At 39.3% G+C, this 20,884-nt stretch overlaps 2 protein-coding genes across 2 annotated transcripts in view; both read left to right on the forward strand.

Annotated features, from left to right (window-relative positions):
• The first annotated feature begins 9,666 nt into the window (after positions 1-9,666).
• RPS16 (ribosomal protein S16) lies at positions 9,667-13,421 on the forward strand. Its single transcript, XM_030238099.2, has 6 exons — positions 9,667-9,778; positions 9,866-9,921; positions 10,607-10,708; positions 11,388-11,484; positions 13,045-13,092; positions 13,225-13,421. Exons 2-6 carry the CDS (start codon positions 9,874-9,876, stop codon positions 13,368-13,370), a joined length of 441 nt encoding a protein of 146 aa, XP_030093959.1. The 5' UTR covers positions 9,667-9,778; positions 9,866-9,873; the 3' UTR covers positions 13,371-13,421.
• Positions 13,422-18,628: 5,207 nt separating this feature from the next.
• The window catches only part of OTOGL (otogelin like), a 90,811-nt gene continuing 88,555 nt past the window's right edge, over positions 18,629-20,884 (forward strand). The window contains exons 1-3 of the mRNA XM_050969903.1: positions 18,629-18,707; positions 19,671-19,710; positions 20,798-20,846. Coding sequence (XP_050825860.1) covers positions 18,629-18,707; positions 19,671-19,710; positions 20,798-20,846 — 168 coding nt within the window. The remainder of the gene's footprint in view (positions 18,708-19,670; positions 19,711-20,797; positions 20,847-20,884) is intronic.

The raw sequence follows: 20,884 nt of genomic DNA on the forward strand, positions 1-20,884 counted from the left end.
CTCATAGGGAGTGGAATTCAGTGAAGGTGGCTGTAGGTGAGGGCTCAGACCATCTCTGCTTCTCATTGTTTGCTTGTCCTCTACCAGCTCCCTTTGGCAGCCCCACAGCTTCTGTCCCCACCCACCCTTGGCGGGTTCCTGTTTCTTTTCAAGTCTCTTGGTTGTGGGTGACACCGGATGCATGTGCCTAAGGAGAGCACAGCAAACACTTTAGGGTGGTGGAGGCCTCTAGAGACAATTTCACTACAAATAAATTCTTCAGTTATCTTCATACCAGTTAGTATTAATTAACAGTTCAAGCCAGTAAGTATTAATTTTGGTAAGTGGGTGTTGTGCAGGGCTTGCAGGATTTTCAGAAACAGACAAATCAAAAAGTAAGCCATGCTTGGAAAACCAAAATAATATAAAATTATGAAATGGACAATGACACCAGCCCCCAGCTCAGACCTCATAGGATGGTGCCCATTTGGTGAGGCACTGCCTGTGCTGGGGTCATGCTCAGCTCCTGACTCTTCCCACCTCAAGGAGCTATCCAGTCCTCCTGCTCCCTTACAAAGCCACATTGAAAACCCTTGCTTTTGGGATCCATGTTGAAGTTTGTAGCAGTATTTTTAAAGCATTATTTTTGAGTCTGTGACAGTAGTACAAATCAGCTGATTTCTAATTGTTCTTTAGTACAGATAAGTAGTGACAGATTTGAGTTAGTACAAACACACTTCACTGTAGCTTTTCCACTATGTTTGAGGTGCAGGTTTTGCTTGGTGGTGATGAAAAAGACACAGGAACATTAGCATTCACTCCCCATGGCAGCTGGCATTAGTGCCAACCAGTGTGCTCCTGCTTTCCATACCACAAGGACACTCACAGCTACACTGGGCTGCACACAAGCCAGCTTTGCCCTCCCCATCTCCTGCCACCCACACACATTTAGATCAGCACTGAGTCTGTTCCAGGCTGCTTGTCACAACCCTCTGACAAAGCAAAGAGAGGCAAAGGGATAAAGGGTTCAGAGAGAATAAGCAAGGACGGAAGAGATGGAAGGAATACATATGTGGAGTGGAATATGCTTAAATAGATCATTGACTGGGGTTTCCAGTTGTGTTTGAAGAAGCCTTCAGTAGAAAGCATTCTACAGGACTCCAAGCAGATGACAGAAGTTGTAAAGGTCACTTTAAGTGAACTGATTTCAATCTAGATCAGATTAGAACAACCAGGGGTCTGATCACTAGATAGTTATGCAAGAGTCACATGTGAAATCATCAACTGCTCCTTATAGTGTTGTTCAAGTGAAACCCTCTGCCCAGCCTTTCCTCTGGAGAGTTAATGCAGGAATAGCTGAAAGAAAATGCATTTTGAGATTCATTTTTTGTTCTCAGAACATCCCATAAAGTAGTTGTTTCTTTTGGATATTTGGGAAAGAATAACTGCATACATTCTTTAAAGTAGTGTTATGTTGTTTGGACCACAGCTACCTATTGAACAACTGTCACATCATAATTCAGGGACACATGCCAACAAATTTGAAATCCAAACTCGCAGACATTAACAGGAACATGAAGAATTTAGATAAAATGAGCATTTCAACCTCTAAGCAGGCAAGCCTGCACTGGCATTGCTCTATATAAAGCAAGATTTCTGTTGCTACGGTTTCCAAATGGCCTCATTGTGAGCAATCAATAAAGGCACTGAATGAAATTGTTAAATTAAAACTGCAGCTCCTGATGCTGAAAGCAAGGACTCTGTGCATGTTCAGTCACAACTATAGGTTAGTTTGTTTAAGTCTTTGTATTCAGAGGATTTGATCACTGCATAGAGCAAATTCATGCATGCACAGCCTGAGATCACACAGAGATGGTCGCTTTTTCTTTTTGCACAAATGATGGTTTGACTTTTGAGCTGTTGAAAGGCAAATATGTGTCAAGATCATGACATACAACTAACTGCAGAATATTTTGTTCAAAATTATAAATTGTTGTATCACATTTTAGTATGTCATTAAAGCACATTAATATTATTTCTGTTACATATGAATAAAATTTCAAAAATTAATACAATACAGAAAATGTCAAGTTTTCTACAATTTTAGTGAAAAAAGGTATAAACACTCATTACAGTCAAATTGAACATCAACAGATCTGAAACTGAATGCTGTCTACGGATAAAAAAGTATTTATATCAGCTCAATATGAAGAGACAAAACAATATAATTACCATTAAAGATCATTTGGGATGACAGAAGATTGTGAAAAGCTATGGTTTTGGTTTACCTATCAAAAATGCTGCTGGCCATGGAATGGAATTACATGGTAGAGATTATATGGGACCTTGTTTTCAAAATACTTTAACTCTTCAAATAAACAACTAGCAACTGAGTCCAGAATGCATAATAAACAGAACTGAAGAGCTTTTAACCCCAACTTTAAAGAAAAAAAAAAGGAAAAATGCTTATATAAGAATAACTAAGAATAACAGTTCAGAGCCTCTTTAAATCCAATGGAATACATTTTTTAAACCCTTAATACCCTGATGTATTTGTCCCAAGCACAACCCTGGTGTGTCTGTGAGATTCTTGACCTTCAAACACTTCAAAATAATGGAATTGGTAGAACAGAAAGGTTTACTCGCCTTAATACAGACAGCATGCTAGATGGAAAATAAATGTTCCAAAGATTTCAAATGATAATCAACAGAAGTCATAATTACAAAAGGCAGAGGTACTTTAAAAGCTTAACTTTCAATTAGATATAAACTATGAGTCTATGTCATTCTGAAAACAGAACTCAGGCTCCTAAGTTACCTAAAGGCAGAGGTTTTGTATTCCCTTGAGATTTAGGCATCTACATCTCATATATATTTTAAACATTTTTGAAATCTGGCATTCGTTTCCAATCTAGCCACTGATTTTTGTGTGGTATAAAATCACCAGAGTTTGTATTTCTATACTTACCTTACTCCAAACTCCTTCGTTTGACAAGACTTTGCAAGCCAGCATCAACTGTGTCTTTCATGTGTGAAATGAGAGACACTAACCATAAAATCACAGAATCATCTGTGTCAGAAAGGACCTTTCAGATCATTGAGTCCAACTATAAACCCAATACTACCATACCCAGCACTAAAACATTTCCCAAGTACCAAATCTACATCTCTGCTAAACACCTCCAGGGACAGTGATTCTGCCACTTCCCTGGGCAGGCTGTTTCCCTCTGGGTGAAAAGCCTTCTTCTGATGTGCAACCTAAACCTCCCCTGACACAACTTCAGGTCATTCCTCCAGGTACTGAAAGAACAATGGACTACTGGATGAGACTTTATTTGTATGAATGTTCCAGTCAATCATCATAGGACACACATATAATTACTTCACGTTGTGTGTGAAACCTTCTCTAGAAGAACAAAGTACCTTACAAAATGTGAACTTTGTCTTCATAAATAAAAGCATCTGGTTTGCTGTCTAACCATCTGGCTTGTCTAAAGTTTATAGTCTCCTGAGTGTTATTCACAGGCCCACATAGGAGCAAGCCTCCACAGACATTTTTATTCAGTAAAAGCTTTCCCAAGCCCCTCATTTTTTCTATCTGTTTTTGATCTTGTAAAAAAATGTCACTTTAATACGTGTGTTGTAATACTGCATGTGTTTGTGTTTCTGTGAACTGTGCAGATCTCCTAGTGTGTAGATATTATGGGCTAGATTCTCTTGGGAACAGTGGAGGAATGAACTACGGAAGAATCATTTGGAGATACCAGACTCTACGACTTCTCTGCGGTTTCTGAACAAAGGGCTAGGTGAGGTAGATTACTTTAAAATGCATCAACTATTAACATGTAACAAGGCATTGAGGATTGTTTCAGCTCAAGAGCTACAGCTGGTAATTGGTAACAACCACTTTGTCAATCCTACACCAGACAGGCATTCTGCTGCCTTTAACAATTCCATGATTCCTGACAGCACACAGTGTCCACATAAGCTAGCTGTGTTCAGCTCTGTGTGAATAAAATGTGTTATTATTTTCCCTTAATTCTACAAGCTAAACAGTCACTACATTTCTGTCTGCTCTCTCTGTTTCATAAACACAAGATTTTCCATCCAGAGCCCTTAGAAAGCCTTGCCAAAAGGGTTCATTCTCCTTTAGAGTTCAACTGCTCCAGTTTCTGAAGAAAATGTCTCAGTTCTCTGGTGGGTCAGTAAGTACACAACAGTTCACGAGCTCTGATACTTCTGCCTAATCTGCTCTCTTACCACAGGCAATGGAAAATGTTTCACTTGAAACAACAAACATTCAAAATCAGAAATAGAAATTACCTCAGTAGATATTAATATAACTTCACAGAAGCCTAGCTCTTTCTGCTCTAAACCATGACTGATGTTTCAGCAAAGTAAATGTGTGCATATTTAAGTCTTTTTCTGTAGTTGATAACAATGATTGCATCTCTTTATCTATTAGAAGTCAGCAACTTTCTGTATATATTATGTCATATGTGTGATTTAAAGAGAAGTACAGACCTATGGATCATGGAGTGCAGTACTGTATTTGCAATCTGAACATAATTAAGCCAACTGGAGCAAAAAGCTTGTATTTTTAGTGTGAAATAGGTGTCTATTTCTACAGTCACTCTTCCTCATATTTCTTTAATATAGGAAAGGATCCAAATAGCCCTGCAGAAGTTAAGACCCAGGACTTCTCTTTCTGCAGAAGAGTTGAGAGAGGGCAGCTGGATCCCACTGGACCCTGCTGTGTTTAGTTTCTAAAAATGGGAACTAAACTGAGAAGCAGCCTCCAGGGGCAGCAAAATACAGCAGGAAGCTTGGAGATGCCGTTCTGTTCTAAAAAAATAAATTGTTTCATGTACGTGATTCTATTGACTTCTTTGTTTATTAGTGTAGCTTGGGGGTACTGGCCTGTTGCCAGGTCAGCTTCTTGCAGCTTTGATTCCTGTTGGCATACAAAAGTGTGAGTGTGTGAGCTCACGCACGCATACTTAAAAGCAGCTTCTGTGAATGCCAAGGAGAAGAGTTTTAAGTAATTCTAATTTGCTGTCATTATTTCACTAATGCCTTGTATGCGGCAAGAGAGATTGACCATGCATTCCAAGTCTAAATCCTAGATCATTAATTTTAGTCTCTATCATATAGACAGATTCTAAAATGAGCCACAACTTTCCATCTAGAAAGCTAGTTTGTTAACTGATTATACAAACTTCCAGCCATTGTAAATAGGATGCGTGTTGCAAATTTAAGTCCTAACTTTTTTCAGATTTCAGCAACCACTCAGGTAGCAGAGCTAAAACAGTGAGCCTTAATCTTTGTCCATATGTTCAGATACAAGATGGGCTTTGTATTTCTGTTGTTTATTGTACTGAAAGACCTAGCCTATTCATTCAAAATGAAAGTCAAGACAATCATTAATTGTGATTTTTCCCAAGTAGCAATGCTAAGCATGGTCCTAAGTAAACTATTGTATTGCTAATTATTTACATGCATTGAATTTCAGTGTGAATGAGCCTATCACTGTGTTAATTTCTACATTACAAATTGTCTCATGCTCTCAATCTCAATGCAACATTAGCATTTTTAACCTGTAAATGGGAGACTATTCACACCAATCAGGACAACTCACATCCTTATGTTCCAGAGCTTATGCTACAGAGCTTCCTTCATTTGAGAAGGATAATTTAAACAAAAAAATTTGCTTTGGATTTTAAATATATTTTTAAGAAAAAAATATTTATTGCTATGAAAATCTTGTGTGATCCATATTTGTTTTCAGAACATATTTCCAAGAGCTGGGAAGATTTGTTTTCTGGCATGCATCAAACATTTTTCCATTGGCCACAGCATTCTTATACTAATTGAGTTTAGAAAAGTCTTCAGCTGCTGCCTGGATGAATACAATCCATGAAAAGCAAGCCTCAGAAATAATGGGATCCATTAGCTAATTACGCTTTATCATCAAACATGCATCAGTTGCAAACTGTAATATGAGAACTATATTCTGCTATCCTAGACCTTTCAGATTACAAGATCTGCCATCAAAAAGGGATGTCAGTATCTTCTTTCCTGACATACTTCATCTTTTCTAGTGAAGGAATCCACTAATTTTCAAAGACACAAAAGTACACAAGACCAACACTGCCTTCTGAAGAGATGATTTTACTGTCTGAAGTAAAAACTTCAGAGAATTTGCTTTGTTTATCATGCATGAAATCCGAACAAATCTGTTCCCGAGTTAAAATTATCCACTCTGCTAAAAAAACCACAGAAAATCCTATGAAGTACAATCAATTGCAAATTGGGACATTTTGGTAAAGGCGTGGATCTTTTAAAATGTGATTAAGGACTATGTAGAAGAATGTTTCTTTTTATTTTCCCTAAATGTTCCTTTACTTTCACAATAATTTTATTTCCTATGACAATATATATAGAAGTAACAGATTGTATTTTGCCATAGGTCTTACCTTTCTATTAATGTTTTAGATAATACATGAGGAAGATAATGTCGCTATTTCTCCCTTTATTTTTCCACTGAGACCATTTTCTCTCCTTTTCAAACAGAAGGAAATTTAGAGCCACATTACAGCTGGCCTTGTTAACATACTGACCTTGACTCTTTGTTGTTGCCTTACACTCTTGGCAGCTACATAATTCCGTGGTAAGTGGAAGCTAAAATGCTGTCCTCTCTGAATGTTTACCTTCTGAACTTACATGTGAATTTCATTTCAAAGAGGACAAGATCTGAGCAGAGAAAAACATCATGATTTCACATGGAAGTCCAGTCACTCACTGTTTTAGATTCCAAACTACATAAAATCCCAGAAAAAACAAATCCCACGCAAGCATATAAGTCACAAAAATCTTCAATATATTTGACTCCCCTGTTGCCAAATAAAGTATATTTATTGAGTGAGCATTCAAGTAACAAATATGCTTAAATTTAAAATTCATGGGTTGGACTGCATCAGCCTGACAGTGGTGGGCAGTGGACTGACACATGGGTTCTGTACTGCAGGTTTTGGACTGCAGTCTGGTACTATGCTCCACACTGGCAAATTTCCAAAGAATCATTGCTGCTCTCCTCAGCCCAACTCGTTGGCTCTGCTCAGCTCACCTCTGTCTATCTCCTGCCATTCCCTTCCAGCTCTCCTCCCTGTGGAGCCATGTTATATACACAAGGTTTGTGCTCCTGTCACAAAGTGAATAAACAACTGGAGATGCTGTCAGAGACACTCCTTACAGTGCTACATCCTGCTGCCATACTCTCACTGTTTCCAGAAAACTGAGAGAGAGGAGCATTGCATGTGGCTGGTCTGTGGGAGATGAGCAGGTCACAGCAGCACCTGACAGCATAGTCTGCAATGAGGTCAAAGCAGCCCCAGTGGAGGAGGTCAGCTAGTGAGACTCTCAATCCCTTAAAGCCTCACTAAATGCCCATGTAAAAGATTTTGTGGTTGCAAGAATCTTGTTGCTACAAAGACACACAACACATAATCTGTGTAGAATTTGTAGAATGACTGTGAAATAAACTACTTAGGTTTCTGTAAAATCCAAATAGTTTTCCTTCTATTAGGAAATAATAAAATGCCCTATATATAGATGAGTACAATCCTGCCAGCTTTTTATGAGATGCTCTTTCTGCTAAGAGAAGAGTGGTTCACCTGCAAACATGCCTTAATTTCTCTGGGTCTCATTATTCCCTATAGGAGTCCTCACTTTGGTGTAAAATCAGGTTAACAAGAAAAAAAAAAGAAGGCCACCAAACAAATGCCTTATATTCCACAGGTGCAATTATTTCACAAACAAAAAGGAAGTGAACACAAGAGTTTGTAGGTGGTGCTTGCAGATTCTAACCATGTATTCCTTTTGAAATCTGAGATATATTACTATTTTAAAGTACTCTGTGCTCAGTAAAACTAAATAGGCATATTGTTAGTGATGGGACTTTTTGTAAAAGTATAGTATCTTACCTGAGGGGTTTCTTTTCCATTCTGTTTTTTTTTTTTTCTTGTTTTGTGCTATTTATGTTCCAATTAACTCCACAACGGTCCACAGCCTACAGCCTCTTAGCTCTTATTCCTGTTTTTATGCTAGAAAGAAAAGGGAGCAAGCAGCACAAAGCCTTTAACCTTCTCTTCCAGGCAAACTTATGACTATATGTTGTTTATTGTCCTCTTTTGCTAATAGAAGGCAGAAAGATACATGTATGTAGGCATATCCCTGGCTTTCACACAGGCTCCTCTAGGATGATTTCTTTCAGTTCCAGGAGGATCATGCAGCAGGTGAACATTCAAATGAGGATGAATTTTAAACTGAATTGAACTTCACATTAAAACACAGATTTTCAGTAGCAGACTTAGATAATGCCCACACTGGAAATAGATTTAGAGTTGCTTTCATTTTCTTTGAAAGTTCCCTGGACATCCAACAAAACTGAATTACTAATGGCTTACCTTTGGGTTATTCATAAGTATTAGCTGAACCTTTTTGTCTAACTGGGTTAATTAGGTATTATGTTTTCTCTTTTTCACCTAAATAAAGGTTTTATAATGTCTTAATATTCCAGCTCCAGCAGCTGCTTTCACTGCGCAAGTTAAAGATCTCTCTCGTGCCTTGCCACCTATTTTCAGCAAACATGCAAAACCCGTCTTGGTTCTGAAATTTCCACTCATCTTCAAGAACTAACTGAAACTGGCCAACAAGGAGGTGACCATTCCCCTTCCTCCCATGATAGGGAAAGACATGTGTGAGTGCATAAACAGTGTTCCTTAGGAAACAGCCTTAAAGAAATAAATCGCTGTTTGGATCACATGTTAAAGCTTTGTACAATTGAGGGTTTGAGATGTGCTAAATCTTACACCTTCTGCACAGTCCTATTCATTTGAACAGAACTAATCATTCAAATTGCATAAAGCTAAGTGCTTGTTTAAATCCTCACATGACTGATGACTAATGTTCAGTATTTCAAATCCTGCCTAAAGACAAAGGAACTGATTGTTTCATTTGAACAGTCAACTTTGTAATCATCATAGTAATTTAAATCTCTATCATTTAAAATGTCTAAGAAGCATGACCTCGCTTCATCAACAGATTCTCCTTTTGTCCTTATAAAAAATTTCGCATACTATATACTACTGCATTAGAAGTAAAATATTTTCAGTCTGAAAGTGACTTAAACTCCACGCTTTATGACAGATATTAAACAAGAAATAATCGGAGACAGAAGATAAATTTGATGGGGTTCCCTGAGTGCACTAAATCTAAAGAGAACTCTGAGTTGATTTTAAATATAACCATCACTTTAAGTGGATATAAGGAATTTTCTGAATATGTGTCAGTGTACAGTGCTAGAAGCGAATACAGGGCTTACTGCTTCATCTTCTCCAGCTTCCCAGAGTTCAGAATTATAAAAGCCATGGAGTTTGTATTGTGGCATCTCTAGGAGCTTCAAAGAGCGACTGTATGCCTTTCGGGCATGGCATCATTTTGCTCTCCTTACAGCAGAAGCCCACCCGGGTTCTGCTTTGTGCCTGGGACCCAGCAAAGCCGGCAGCGCGGGTGCCCAGGCTCTCTGGGCCCATCGCTCCCGCAGCGCTTCCCGCGGCCGGGCCGAGCTCCGCCGGGCCTGCGCGCCGCGGGGCCGCAAAGCGCGCCAGCCGGGGCCGAGGCGGCCGCGCTCTCTGTCGCGCTGCCGGAAGTGATGGCGTTGCGCTTTGCGGCGCGGCGCCCCTGATCGGAGGCCCGGAAGCCCCGTGCGGCCTTTTCGCGGAGCCGCCGCCGAGAACGGGTGAGTGTCGGGGCGCTCCTGCGCCCGCCCGCGCCCCCGCCTGCTTCCCCGCCCGTCCGCGCTCATGCCGCTCCGTCTCTTTTGCAGGAACAGCCATGCCGGCCAAGGGTCCCCTGCAGAGCGTCCAGGTCTTCGGACGAAAGGTGAGGCGCGGGCATGGCGGCCTGCACCATCTGCTCCTCGCTGCCGGGCTGGCCCGCGCCGTTGGGCCGTTCGCGCCCGGGGTGTCTCGGCCGCAGCTCCTCGCCGGGGCCGTGCGGCGGGGCTTGGCCGCGGGAAGGCCAGCAGGGAGAGTCCCGCCGCGCAGCCCACGTGTCCCGCTGCGGGGCAGCCGCAGCGTGCCGTGTCCCTGGTCCGCTGCGGAGCTGTGGGGAAGGCTTTACTCCCCTCGCGGGCGGCCTCTCAGCGAGTTTAACCGAGGGGCCGCCGCTGTCGCCCCAGTCCACAGCGGCCTGGCTTACCATTACCAATATCTGAGGCGCACGTTGTGAGGAGAGGTAAAGTTCGCCGTGTTGGTTGGGATGAAGCGTCTCGAATAATTCACGGTACCAGTCTCTTGTGAGAAAACGAGCCACAAAACTACATGTTGTAGAACGGAGAGGTCTTCGTATACAACTAAGTCTTGTAACTATAAATCAAACACTGAAACTTTATTAGGATTTTATTTTAACACTGATTATACCTGGTGGTGTAGGGTGAGATACTGTTTAGTGCATAATGGTAGTCTGGGGTATAAGACTAGGAGTGCTCGATTGTTGAAATTAAATTTACGTTCCTGCTGCTTGTGTAAAAATGAAACACTGTGTTCATACACCTTTGGATTTTTAGAAAACTGCAACGGCTGTTGCCCACTGCAAGAGAGGAAATGGCCTCATAAAAGTTAATGGAAGACCTCTGGAAATGATTGAGCCCAGAACTCTGCAGTATAAAGTAAGCATCCACCCAGCCTCTGCCCTGCATCCCTTTTTATACATGTAGTATCTTCACACTGGAAACAAGTGGCTTGTCCTACTGAAAATAACAAATTTTTGGTTGCTTACCTAAAATACAAATGGTGTTACGAAAATTCAGTAAACTGCACTTCTGTGATGGGGGTTTTGCTTAGCAGGTTTCACTTAATGTGAAGTATCTTTTGTACTTCCTATCCACTTCCTAAACAAAAATGGGTGACTTAAAGCTCTCATTTTAAAAAGGTTATTTAGAACTTTATACAGTAGCTGTTGAACGGTGCTGACAGAATCTGAAACTGTCTAGATATAATAAATAGTGAAGAAAACTACCTACAAACTACTCAAGTTTTAATGAACTTATTTTTTGTATGTAGTTATGGCATTCTAGTTACACTGTTCTCTTGTTCTTAATTCCCATGTACATATCCTTTGCTACTAAGATATTTGAAACTTAAATAAACTAAAGATTTCAGTAAATATGTCTTATGACAGCACTAGTAGATGTCAAAGAGCTCTACAAGAGGTGTACTTCACCTGGGTGTGCGCTGTTAAAATCAAGGCTCCATTTTTCAGAAGATTCAATGACATCACATTTGGTAAAGCTACTACAAGCTCTGATCCTCGTTATGAATGAATTTTCTTTGTGTTTTGTTTCCCAGCTGCTTGAACCTGTCCTCCTCCTGGGGAAGGAACGGTTTGCTGGTGTTGACATCAGAGTCCGTGTGAAGGGTGGTGGCCATGTAGCACAAATCTATGGTAAGGTTTTTGGTGGGATTTCTGGGGTGGGCTGGAATGGGTAAAGCCACTGTGGTGAGTTGGTACTGGCTGGATGCCCACCAAGCTGCTCCATCACTCCTCTCCTTATCTTGATGGGGAGAGAATAAGATTGAAAAACCTTCTGGGTCAATATGAATGCAGATTAATAAAGTAAAAGTAAAGGCTGTGCACTGAAGCAAAGGAAGACTAAAGGCTTCCATCAGCAGGCAGTGTTCAGCCACTTCCCGGGAAGTAGGGCCTCAATACCTGTGGCAGTTGCTCTTCCTTTGGTTTTGCTGCTGAGCCGACATCCTGTGGTATGGAATATCCCCTCCGGTCAGGCTGGATATCAGCTGTCCTGGCTATGTTTCCTCAAGATCTTGCCCACTCCTAGCCTAGTGGTGATGGAGATATCTTGTAAGCACAGCCTTGATGGTGTGCAAGGGCTGCTTGGCTGTAGCCAGAACACAAGCCAGTTGAGAGCTGTCATGGGAAAATCATCTCAGCCAGACCCAACGCAGCCACGTATTTATGAGGCTTAAGTTTGGAACAGTGACTTGCCAAACTGTTTGTCCACTGTGCAAATGTAGTTGATAATATTTTTATGTGCAAAGCTGCAATGGGATAAGCTCTGTGAAGCAAAATGAAGTTTTGACGAAATGCACGGGAACTACCTTTACACTGTGAAGTGACAGGATCATTTGAGGGCAGCTGAGCACAAAGATTTTAGGAAGGGTTTAACATTAGAAGTTATATCCTTAGTTGTATATTTCCATGTCGCTCAGAAGCATCTTTCCAGTATGGGCAAAGCTAGGCAGTTTTCTCCTTGCAGGGAAGGCTGGGAATATATTTGCATTAGCTGTTCCTATGAGTTCCTCCTTACAAAAGATAGATTTGTTCTGCTCTTAATTTGAATGTAGTTAGTGAAGTGGAGCTGAGGCACCATAAAAACAGGCGAATTTCAGGCCCAAACTCAGTACCATTTGTTTTTCAGAACATTCATATTTTCATCAAAATCTTGGTGTTAATATTTTCACAGTTAAGTGTTACAACATCCTGACAGTTTCTCCCATTCTCCTGATTTGAGTTCTGATTACTGTTACTGTGTTAGTTTGGTTCTATTGCTGTGTTCTAGCACTCAGACCATCCTGTTGTCCCTTTTGCATCCTTAGTTTTTAAATACACAATTTTATCTTTGTTGAAAAGTATAGACATTTCAGAGAACTGTGTTGCTAAAGATTTTGAAAGTTGACTGCTTGTAGATAGAAGATGAACCTACATTAGTACTCGGGAGAGAAGGTGATCTGACAGCCCTTGTGCAATTTCTTGGCTAGCTGGCAGCTGTCAAATCGACAAATGAGCTGTGGGTGGCCTCTTGGCACAGATTTCTTAAGATTTGCCAAACTAAGGGTCACGTGGACTATGTGGGAGGGGATATTAAAGAGAGAAAGGACAATTTGGCAGTGAACAAAATAGCAAATTTCTCAGCTAACTGGCACTTTGTGTTTAGATTTTAAATAGATTTGCAATGTATCCTGATTTTTTATCTTTGTTTAACAGCTATCCGTCAAGCTATTTCCAAAGCTTTGGTGGCTTACTATCAAAAATGTAAGTAACTTTGTTTTATTAGCTTTAAGTGCAAGTGTATGGCTTTTGCTTGTTTTATTGCAAAAAGTATTAATATGAATTTGTTCCATGTGAAACTGCTTAAACTGAATATTTTTTTTCTTTTTTGAACAGATGTTGATGAAGCTTCCAAGAAAGAGATCAAGGATATTCTAATCCAGTATGATAGGACTCTGCTTGTTGCAGATCCTCGCCGTTGTGAATCCAAGAAATTTGGAGGACCTGGTGCTCGTGCACGCTACCAGAAGTCTTACCGTTAAAATTGATCTCTAGTCATGTGGCAGTCAATAAACAGAAAGAATTTGATAATTTTCATGTTTCTAAATTGCCTTTTCTGGAGTGGGTAAATTTTCACTGTGTGTTTGATACAGAAAGGGATTTGTATTACAGTAGAATCAGAGGGTTGATGGTAGTTCTTTTTTTATCCTTTCATAGTAATTCTGATAAGGTAAGGTTTTAGGAATAAAGGATATCTTTATTCTGTTGAGGAAGGTGTGGTTATTCAAACATAAAGAGGGCTCGCATCCTGGATTTTGCAGGCACATGGAACAACGTTGTGGTTCGTGGACCATTTCAGTCTTAACCCTTCTGGTAGTTTATGTTGTGAAAACCAAAGTAATTACAGGGGCAGGGGAGGGAAGTGTGTTGAGCTCTTGCATTACCAGATAATGCAGAGACTGAGTCCTGGACTAGTACATCTAAATGTAGGAAACTTAAAAATACCTATAGTGTTTTGTAAAAATAGATAAGAGTTTTTATATTTTAAGATTTGGTCTGAGTGATTAGTCCTTCAACCATATGTTCATGCAGTACAAGCTGAGAGGAGTAACTGCTGATGTTAGGAGCTAGGTGAGGCAATTTAAAAGCCTTAAAGGAAGAAAGGGTGAAAAAAGTGAGTTGGAAAGTAACTTTAAAAAATTTGGCTACAGGATGTGCATATTAAATGTAGGAGAAGTTTCAGATCCTGTCCATTTACCCAAGGACAAAAAGTAAATTCTGAGTAAATGTGGGATGGGCCAACAGGAGTCTTACAAAGACTCATTCTGTCCTTTGGAAGAGATGCAAGTGATAGAATGAAGCTATGGGTACAAACTGTCCCAACTGGTGTGAGTACAGCCCTGAGCTGTTGTTTCATGTGTTTGTAAAGCAGTTTGGAGTGGAGCTGGAAGAAATACTGGAGATTAGGACACTGAGAGCCCAGCTACTGCTCTCCAAGCCTGGTATTTTAATGTCTATGCTTGTAGGGTATTACCGGAATTGTCATAGGAGCACCTTGGCTTGAGATTTCTAAATGTTGGGCTTTTCTCTTAGCAAGTTATTCTAATGTGCTTAATGGGAAATGTTTTTTCAGTGTGCTCAGTCAACACAAACCAGCTTCCCTTGTGTGTTGGGGAATTGGAATGAATAGTAAAATCCACCCTTTTGCTCTAGTTTAGTATTATCAGGGGTTACAGCTTTTTATTTATGTTAAGTGTTTGTCATGAGGTCTCTGCTTTTTCCGTAGAAGAATATTAAAGGTATCCTCACAGTTACTCAAGAGTTAAATGCGTAGCAAACAAATTCCTTCTAAAAAAGGAATTATGCATCCATCTCCCCATTTAGCTGTCAGTTTCTGCCACGAAGGAACTGCATTCCATTATTAGAATAGAAGTGCAATGCTTGTATTCAAACCTCTCATGCTCCTGTTGAAGCGGAGGAGACTGTTGAATGTTCTATCACCAATTTACAGACCAAGACTATTTGGTTTTACAAAGCAAATGGGATACTCCATCCCAGACTCCTGTCTGGCAAGATGCATGATCTGCTTTCTTCAGTTCCACTTTCCTGCACTCTAAGTTCTTGGGCTGCTGAAAACTGCCACACTCAGCCTTCTGGCTTGGTTTTCCAAGGAAAATATGCTATGCAGGGCTAACTTTGAGTTTGATCGCGTGAATTCCTATGAGTTTTGTGAAAACTTGTGTCTTGGTGTTAATTAGCTTCAGCTGAGGGAAAATAAAGTCTCTAGTTGTTTGGCTGTCTGACTGAAAAGCAATGGCTCGCTCATTGCTTAGGAGATGCTTCCAGACCTGCCAGTTGGCACATACATACCCTATGCTGTGGCTTGTCCAAAACTGATTCTTGTCTGGCTGTTAGATCTGTGGGATGGAGGGGAAAAGAGATGATGCAAAGTTGTGCTGGTGTGAAACTTAATGAGGCAGGGGGAGATGGAATACCTGATGCCAGTAACCTTGGGACTGGATTTCACAGTTATGAGGAAGCCTGATGAATCTTTTTCTGCTCACAGGACAGCTTGTAACAATTGGGGATTATTGTTTCGCTGTTCTTTTGTGAAAAGGCTGAAAATAAAACTTGCATTGCTACTAATATATTCAGAGATGATATCTGCATGTCATTTCTTCAACCAGAAGACTCTTAATGCAATAAAAATGCTATCTGAACAGAACTCTGATCCTATAAAAATTCCCCATTAATCCTGCAGAGTGATGTCATTCCCACACACTTGCTTTATAAATGAGAAGTGTTTGTAGAATTGGACTGCTGTCTTCTGGATGGCTGAAGATTTTTATTCTGAGAGGTTGCTTACTGACCACCCACTAGATGGCTTAACTTCTTTGGGAAACTGTAACCACTGTAAAGTTCGAAGGTGTTTGTAAAAATGTCTCCTTTCCTCCTGCCCTGAGTCTTCAGGGAGGGTAATCAAGCACTTGTTATTGAGCACCCGCTCTGGCCAGAGAAACACATCCCCACAAGAAACAGCAAGAGTTTGATCTTCAAACCATTAGAAGGTTCTTGAGCAGCTGGGGAGATGGTTCTCAGAAAAGAGGAAATGGCCCTCAACTTGTATAGTCCGTCTCTTTCATTAGTTTTACCCATACTGATCCTTAGGAAGATCATCTGTGCACAACAAAATTGAATTCTCCATTGAAAATACCATGTTTTGTTAACAATGACTGTGGACCCCCTTTCAAACCAAGGTAAGCTTGCCAGCCTGTGGCACAGAAGGCAGTTATTTCCTTATCCATTGTTTATAATCCTGATGAACATTGTGATCTGTATATAAATTTGAGTCCTCTGAAACTTTATGCTGGAAAATTAGGACAAAATTTATTTTGACTTCAATGTACAAATATATTACTGCTTAAACGTTTAAATTTTACTTTTGAAGAATAAATCTGTAACTTAAAAATGTAACACTGGAATTTTTAAAGTGTGGACAAGTGTGTTCTGTATTGTGCTTGTTGTCTTACAAAAGCAATGATTTTCTAGTGCATTTATTTCAAGTTTTTCAAAAGTGCCAGTCTGTTAGTATTCTAATACTTGTGTAGATATTAAGTGTTGTTGACTTGATAAAATTTGATTTGATTTTTAATCTCTTTCTTGATGTAGTCCTTCAGAGTACTTGGTTGAATAATTCTTTTGCCTTAGCTGACATCCTTAATGTGCTTGGGACTTTGCTTTTTCCTCCTTGCCTTGGGCTGAGATGCTTAAACTTTATGAAGCCTATTGCTTTAACTCTTGCAAAGTTCCTTTGCAGATAATAAGGCTTGGCCTATTTTTAAATATTAGAAGTTAAACAACTGTGAAAGACTACATTTACCAACTTTGCTATAGAAAAATTGTTAAAAGAAATCCCAAAACCAAACCAAACTCCCATAAATGCTATTTTGGATAGCTTTTATTTTTTCCTGTTAAACCAAAACAGTCCATTTCTATTAATATTACATTAATTTAGTTGTGAAACTGCATATGAAGCTTAGTGAGAAATACACTCTTGAGAAAGGGAGGAATCCCAGATCAGATTTCTCAAAGGAGCTTAAGTTTCCAAGAGTTTCTAAACCAGACTTAGCTTGACAGTAAGATAACAGAGATACTGTTAATGGAATTTGGAAGATGTAATTCTTGGTTTCATCTCATCTTGACAGCAGTCTTGAGAGTAGGTTTATGCAATGGTGAAAGTCTATTTCCTGTAAGTTCTCACATGAGTGAAAAATCTGTGACTATATCATTGTTTCCATATGGCCTAGGAATTCACTTTTTTGCTTCTGTTTGTGGTGTGGAGTGGTTTTGGATCACATACTGCAGGTGCAGCTGAGCTGAGAGATGCAGTCCTGCTGCAGACAAACAGCCAACCCATGGGAACAGACCATAGCTATGCCCATAGAGGTAAAAACAAAGCAAAAAATTCTCTTGAAATGCAACTATGGGAATGTCAGCTTCTCAGATCCAACATAGCTCTTAAAAATAAAACAGTTCTTACTGTTGTTACTCCACAAAGGGCATAGTGTTACACATCAGTTTCCAATAAGTACCCTTGTGCCATCAGTGATCCCAAATCTTCACCAGTGCTGTTGGCCGCTGTGTGGACACAGGTTTTTGTTCTTTTCTGTGCTTGGAGAGGCCAAGTTTTCATTTGCTTTCTCTGGGCCATCTGGTGAGCAGGAAAGAGAAAGGGCTAGAAGAAAGGATGGGAGAAGAGAGAGGTCATCAACTTCTAAATTTCGTTTGGGTTCAACCACACCTTCTGTAGCATGCTCAGAGGGTCTCTCAAAGCACCTCCTAGGAAGACTAGAGAGTAGGCAAAAGATAGGCTTTGCAAAATAAAATGATTATCAGCAATTTTGAGTAGCATTCAAAGTGTCTTTAAAGCTGTGCTTTCTGATGATTCTGTTTACATTATGGTAAAGCAAGTAAGATAATTTTATTTTAAAACATGATCATTTTTAATTTTGGTAAAATTATTATTTTATGTTTTAATGAAAATTAGAAATTAAACCCTTTGGCCCTGTTGACTTCTTTCTCCTTTTTCCTAATGTGTTCATAACATGATTTATTAAGACCAAAATATAATTACCCTCTGTGAAGCCTTCTTTTGTGCTATAAGCAAACTATACCCAGAAAGGCATCCAGAATATTCTTAAAAAGCCAGATGTATGATTTCATAGAAGCTTATCTCTCTCCTTTCAGGACAGAGAAAAACATTAACATGTTAATATTTAAAACCATGTAGTTATAATTATACAATGGCATTATTTCAGGGTCTTGCAAAAAAATTTTGCTGTACTAAGGAGTAGAGAATATCCCTCATCTCAAGCCTCAATGCATACAAAGGTGTGTGACGACAGAAGGATCGCTCAAACCACCATGACACGGCAACATTTCTGTCATTGTCTGCTGTGTTATAAAGGGCCAATTCAACTCAACAGGAGAGTAATACTCGCAGATCTGGTGGAAGTGTAACTAATACAGACTGTGCTGAGGAGCTACGATGCATTGCTAATGAGAGACATGCAGCCAGGAGGTTGTACGCAACACTCACAAGGCTCCTGAAGCTGTATGTAGCTTCCATGCTTGATGTCTCCTGCTCTTTTCCTCTTTTGCATTGCATTATTTTAAGTAATGGATCCAATTATCTAACCTCTAAAGGATTTAAATACACTGCAGAAATACATAGTAGTAAGATGCCCTATAATCAAAGCCATTAATTTGGATAAATTCCCTTTTTCCAACTTATACTGAAATGAACATTGTAGGAAAGCTCAGTTTAATGATACCGTGGAGTATATTCTTGCTTCATTCACTGCTGTCCACTTTGCAAGGTAAGAATTTTATTCTATTTTTTTGTAGTAATACTAATTTTTACAAATATTTTTCTGAATATTTTAATATTACAGCTAGTTTTTTTTTCTATATTTTTTTTTACCTTGCTGGAATTTGTAAATGCAATTTAAACAAGTACATATCATCATTCTCTCTCACAGGTGCAGAAATCAAAATATAAATTCTTTTAAAGAGTCAATTTTTACATCTGAATTTGTTAGAAAACAGTTATTTATGAACAAAGTCTAACTTTCTTCCCTTTCTTGCTATTATTGTCAGATGAGTAGCATTTAATGGTTTTCAATAAAGTAAGATTTTATTTGAACAGACTGCACCTGCAATTTGTTTAAACGTTTTTAGACTGCTAGGGTAAATAATTGCTCTTCTGGTTATAGAAATTATTGTATTTTCCATATAATGCTACTGGATCTTATATATAGTTTCCTTGCTACAATTATAAATATTTCTAATATGATATAAAAAGGGTTTTTGTGGTTTTGTTTGGTTTTGTTTATTTCCTGGCTTATTCTAAGCCATGGACTCATTTAAAATTATTTACAGTTCAGTCTTACAAGCAACAGTCAGAAAAGTATTATAACCCTGGAGGTTTGATTCTGGAAAGCGCTGGGAACCTGTTCTACTTTACCTGTTTACTTCTTCTATTATTTTGTTCTGAGCCTCTAAAGAGCTATGAGCTCTTTTTACTTCTTCATGGTAGCAGGTACTGGCACCACCACCATGAAAACTGCAGGTAAAGACTGTGTGAGAGATTCAAATTCTTAGGAAGGAGTGCATATAGTGCTACATTCCTTGGATACAGAGCTTCTACAAAAGTGCCCTGGAAAACTCAGGATTCTTAAACCTGGAAATTCAATAATGTTGTTTTAAACTTGACATTGCTTGCCAAGGGCAGAGTGATGCTGTAGAAAAAAAGTTTTACTTTGTGATTGTTTAATCTACAGGATCTTATTGCAAGCTTCCTCTTTTGAGAAGAACTTTGAGGTAAGTTTTTTTTCCTTATTTGTCAAGTCCTACAAACAGAACAAGAATGAGCAAATGCAATGCAGTGAAAGTTAGAAAGTAAAATATAGCCTTGAATTCAATGTGTAAAATGTCATCTGCATGTAGATTGGATGTAGAACACACTTTCAGAATGTTTACAACTCTTTTGCAAGTATTTACATAATGGGCATGGGTCCTCTGTTTGAAAAATGGAGGTCCTTATGAAAAATGATACTTCTGTGGTCTCCAGAAAGCTTAGAGGAATAATGGAATGAAAACAGCATGAGATCATGATTTCATGACTGGAAAAATACATTAAATGAGTATCCATCCACAGTTTTAACTGCATGATAAAATCCTAGCTGCTATTTGAAGCACAGAAAAGTAAGTGCTATACAGCCTTAAAATAAACATTTTCAATACTAATTTTCACATAGAAGCTGAAATCCAAACAAAACCCAAACTAGGCAATGTTCCTGATCCCATTGAATTAAATGGGATCTATGCCATCAATTTCAATGGAAGCATCAAGTTGGACGCAGCTTTGTGTGTCTTATGACTTCTAATACATCTAGCGGACACACAGGCATGTCAAATGATATGCCATCATGAAGTGTTGATAGAACTAAGTGTGTTTTATAGTTTGATGCCCTTGTTTCTAAACTTAATCACAAATTAAAGTCGGCTCCAGCTTGAGAGTCATCTCTTGCTATCAAAAGTACCATCAGAGTATATTCAAGCAACACTCTGGGGAACTTGTAGCCACTGACATGCAGCATGAAGTAAATGTGAAGCTGGTTTACAATTTTGTATCCTGTTGTGTAAGTCTGTTTTGCCTATTTATGTCTCCCCAAAGCTCCAGGTACCTGCCTGTCCAAGCAGAGACTGGAGTGCCTCCCATTTCTGTAAAATGAGACATTGACAAAAAAAAAAAAAAAAAAGAATCACCTTTATAAATGTTAACCCAAGAAAGACCTCTTTGATAAAGTGATGGTAATCAGAGAGAAACACTTCACTCTGGGGACTTGCTTATTCAGGTTGCTCCCGGGACCTTTGATAATACAAGATCCTTTTTGTTTTCTTCCAGAACTGAGTCTAATGCAACTCGACAGAAAAGAGATCTTGTAACAGCCGAGGTAGGTTATACCTCCAAAAGCAGGAGGGTGGGGAAACC

This window comes from Serinus canaria, chromosome 1A (assembly GCF_022539315.1).
Source record: "Serinus canaria isolate serCan28SL12 chromosome 1A, serCan2020, whole genome shotgun sequence".
In the NCBI taxonomy this organism is placed as follows: domain Eukaryota; kingdom Metazoa; phylum Chordata; class Aves; order Passeriformes; family Fringillidae; genus Serinus; species Serinus canaria.

Coding starts and splice junctions, on each gene's coding strand:
- RPS16 (XM_030238099.2), top strand. CDS start 9,874: ATGCCGGCCAAGGGTCCCCTGCAGAGCGTCCAGGTCTTCGGACGAAAG. Junction 10,709..11,387: donor CCAGAACTCTGCAGTATAAA/GTAAGCATCCAC, acceptor TTTGTTTCCCAG/CTGCTTGAACCTGTCCTCCT. Junction 11,485..13,044: donor CCATGTAGCACAAATCTATG/GTAAGGTTTTTG, acceptor TTTGTTTAACAG/CTATCCGTCAAGCTATTTCC.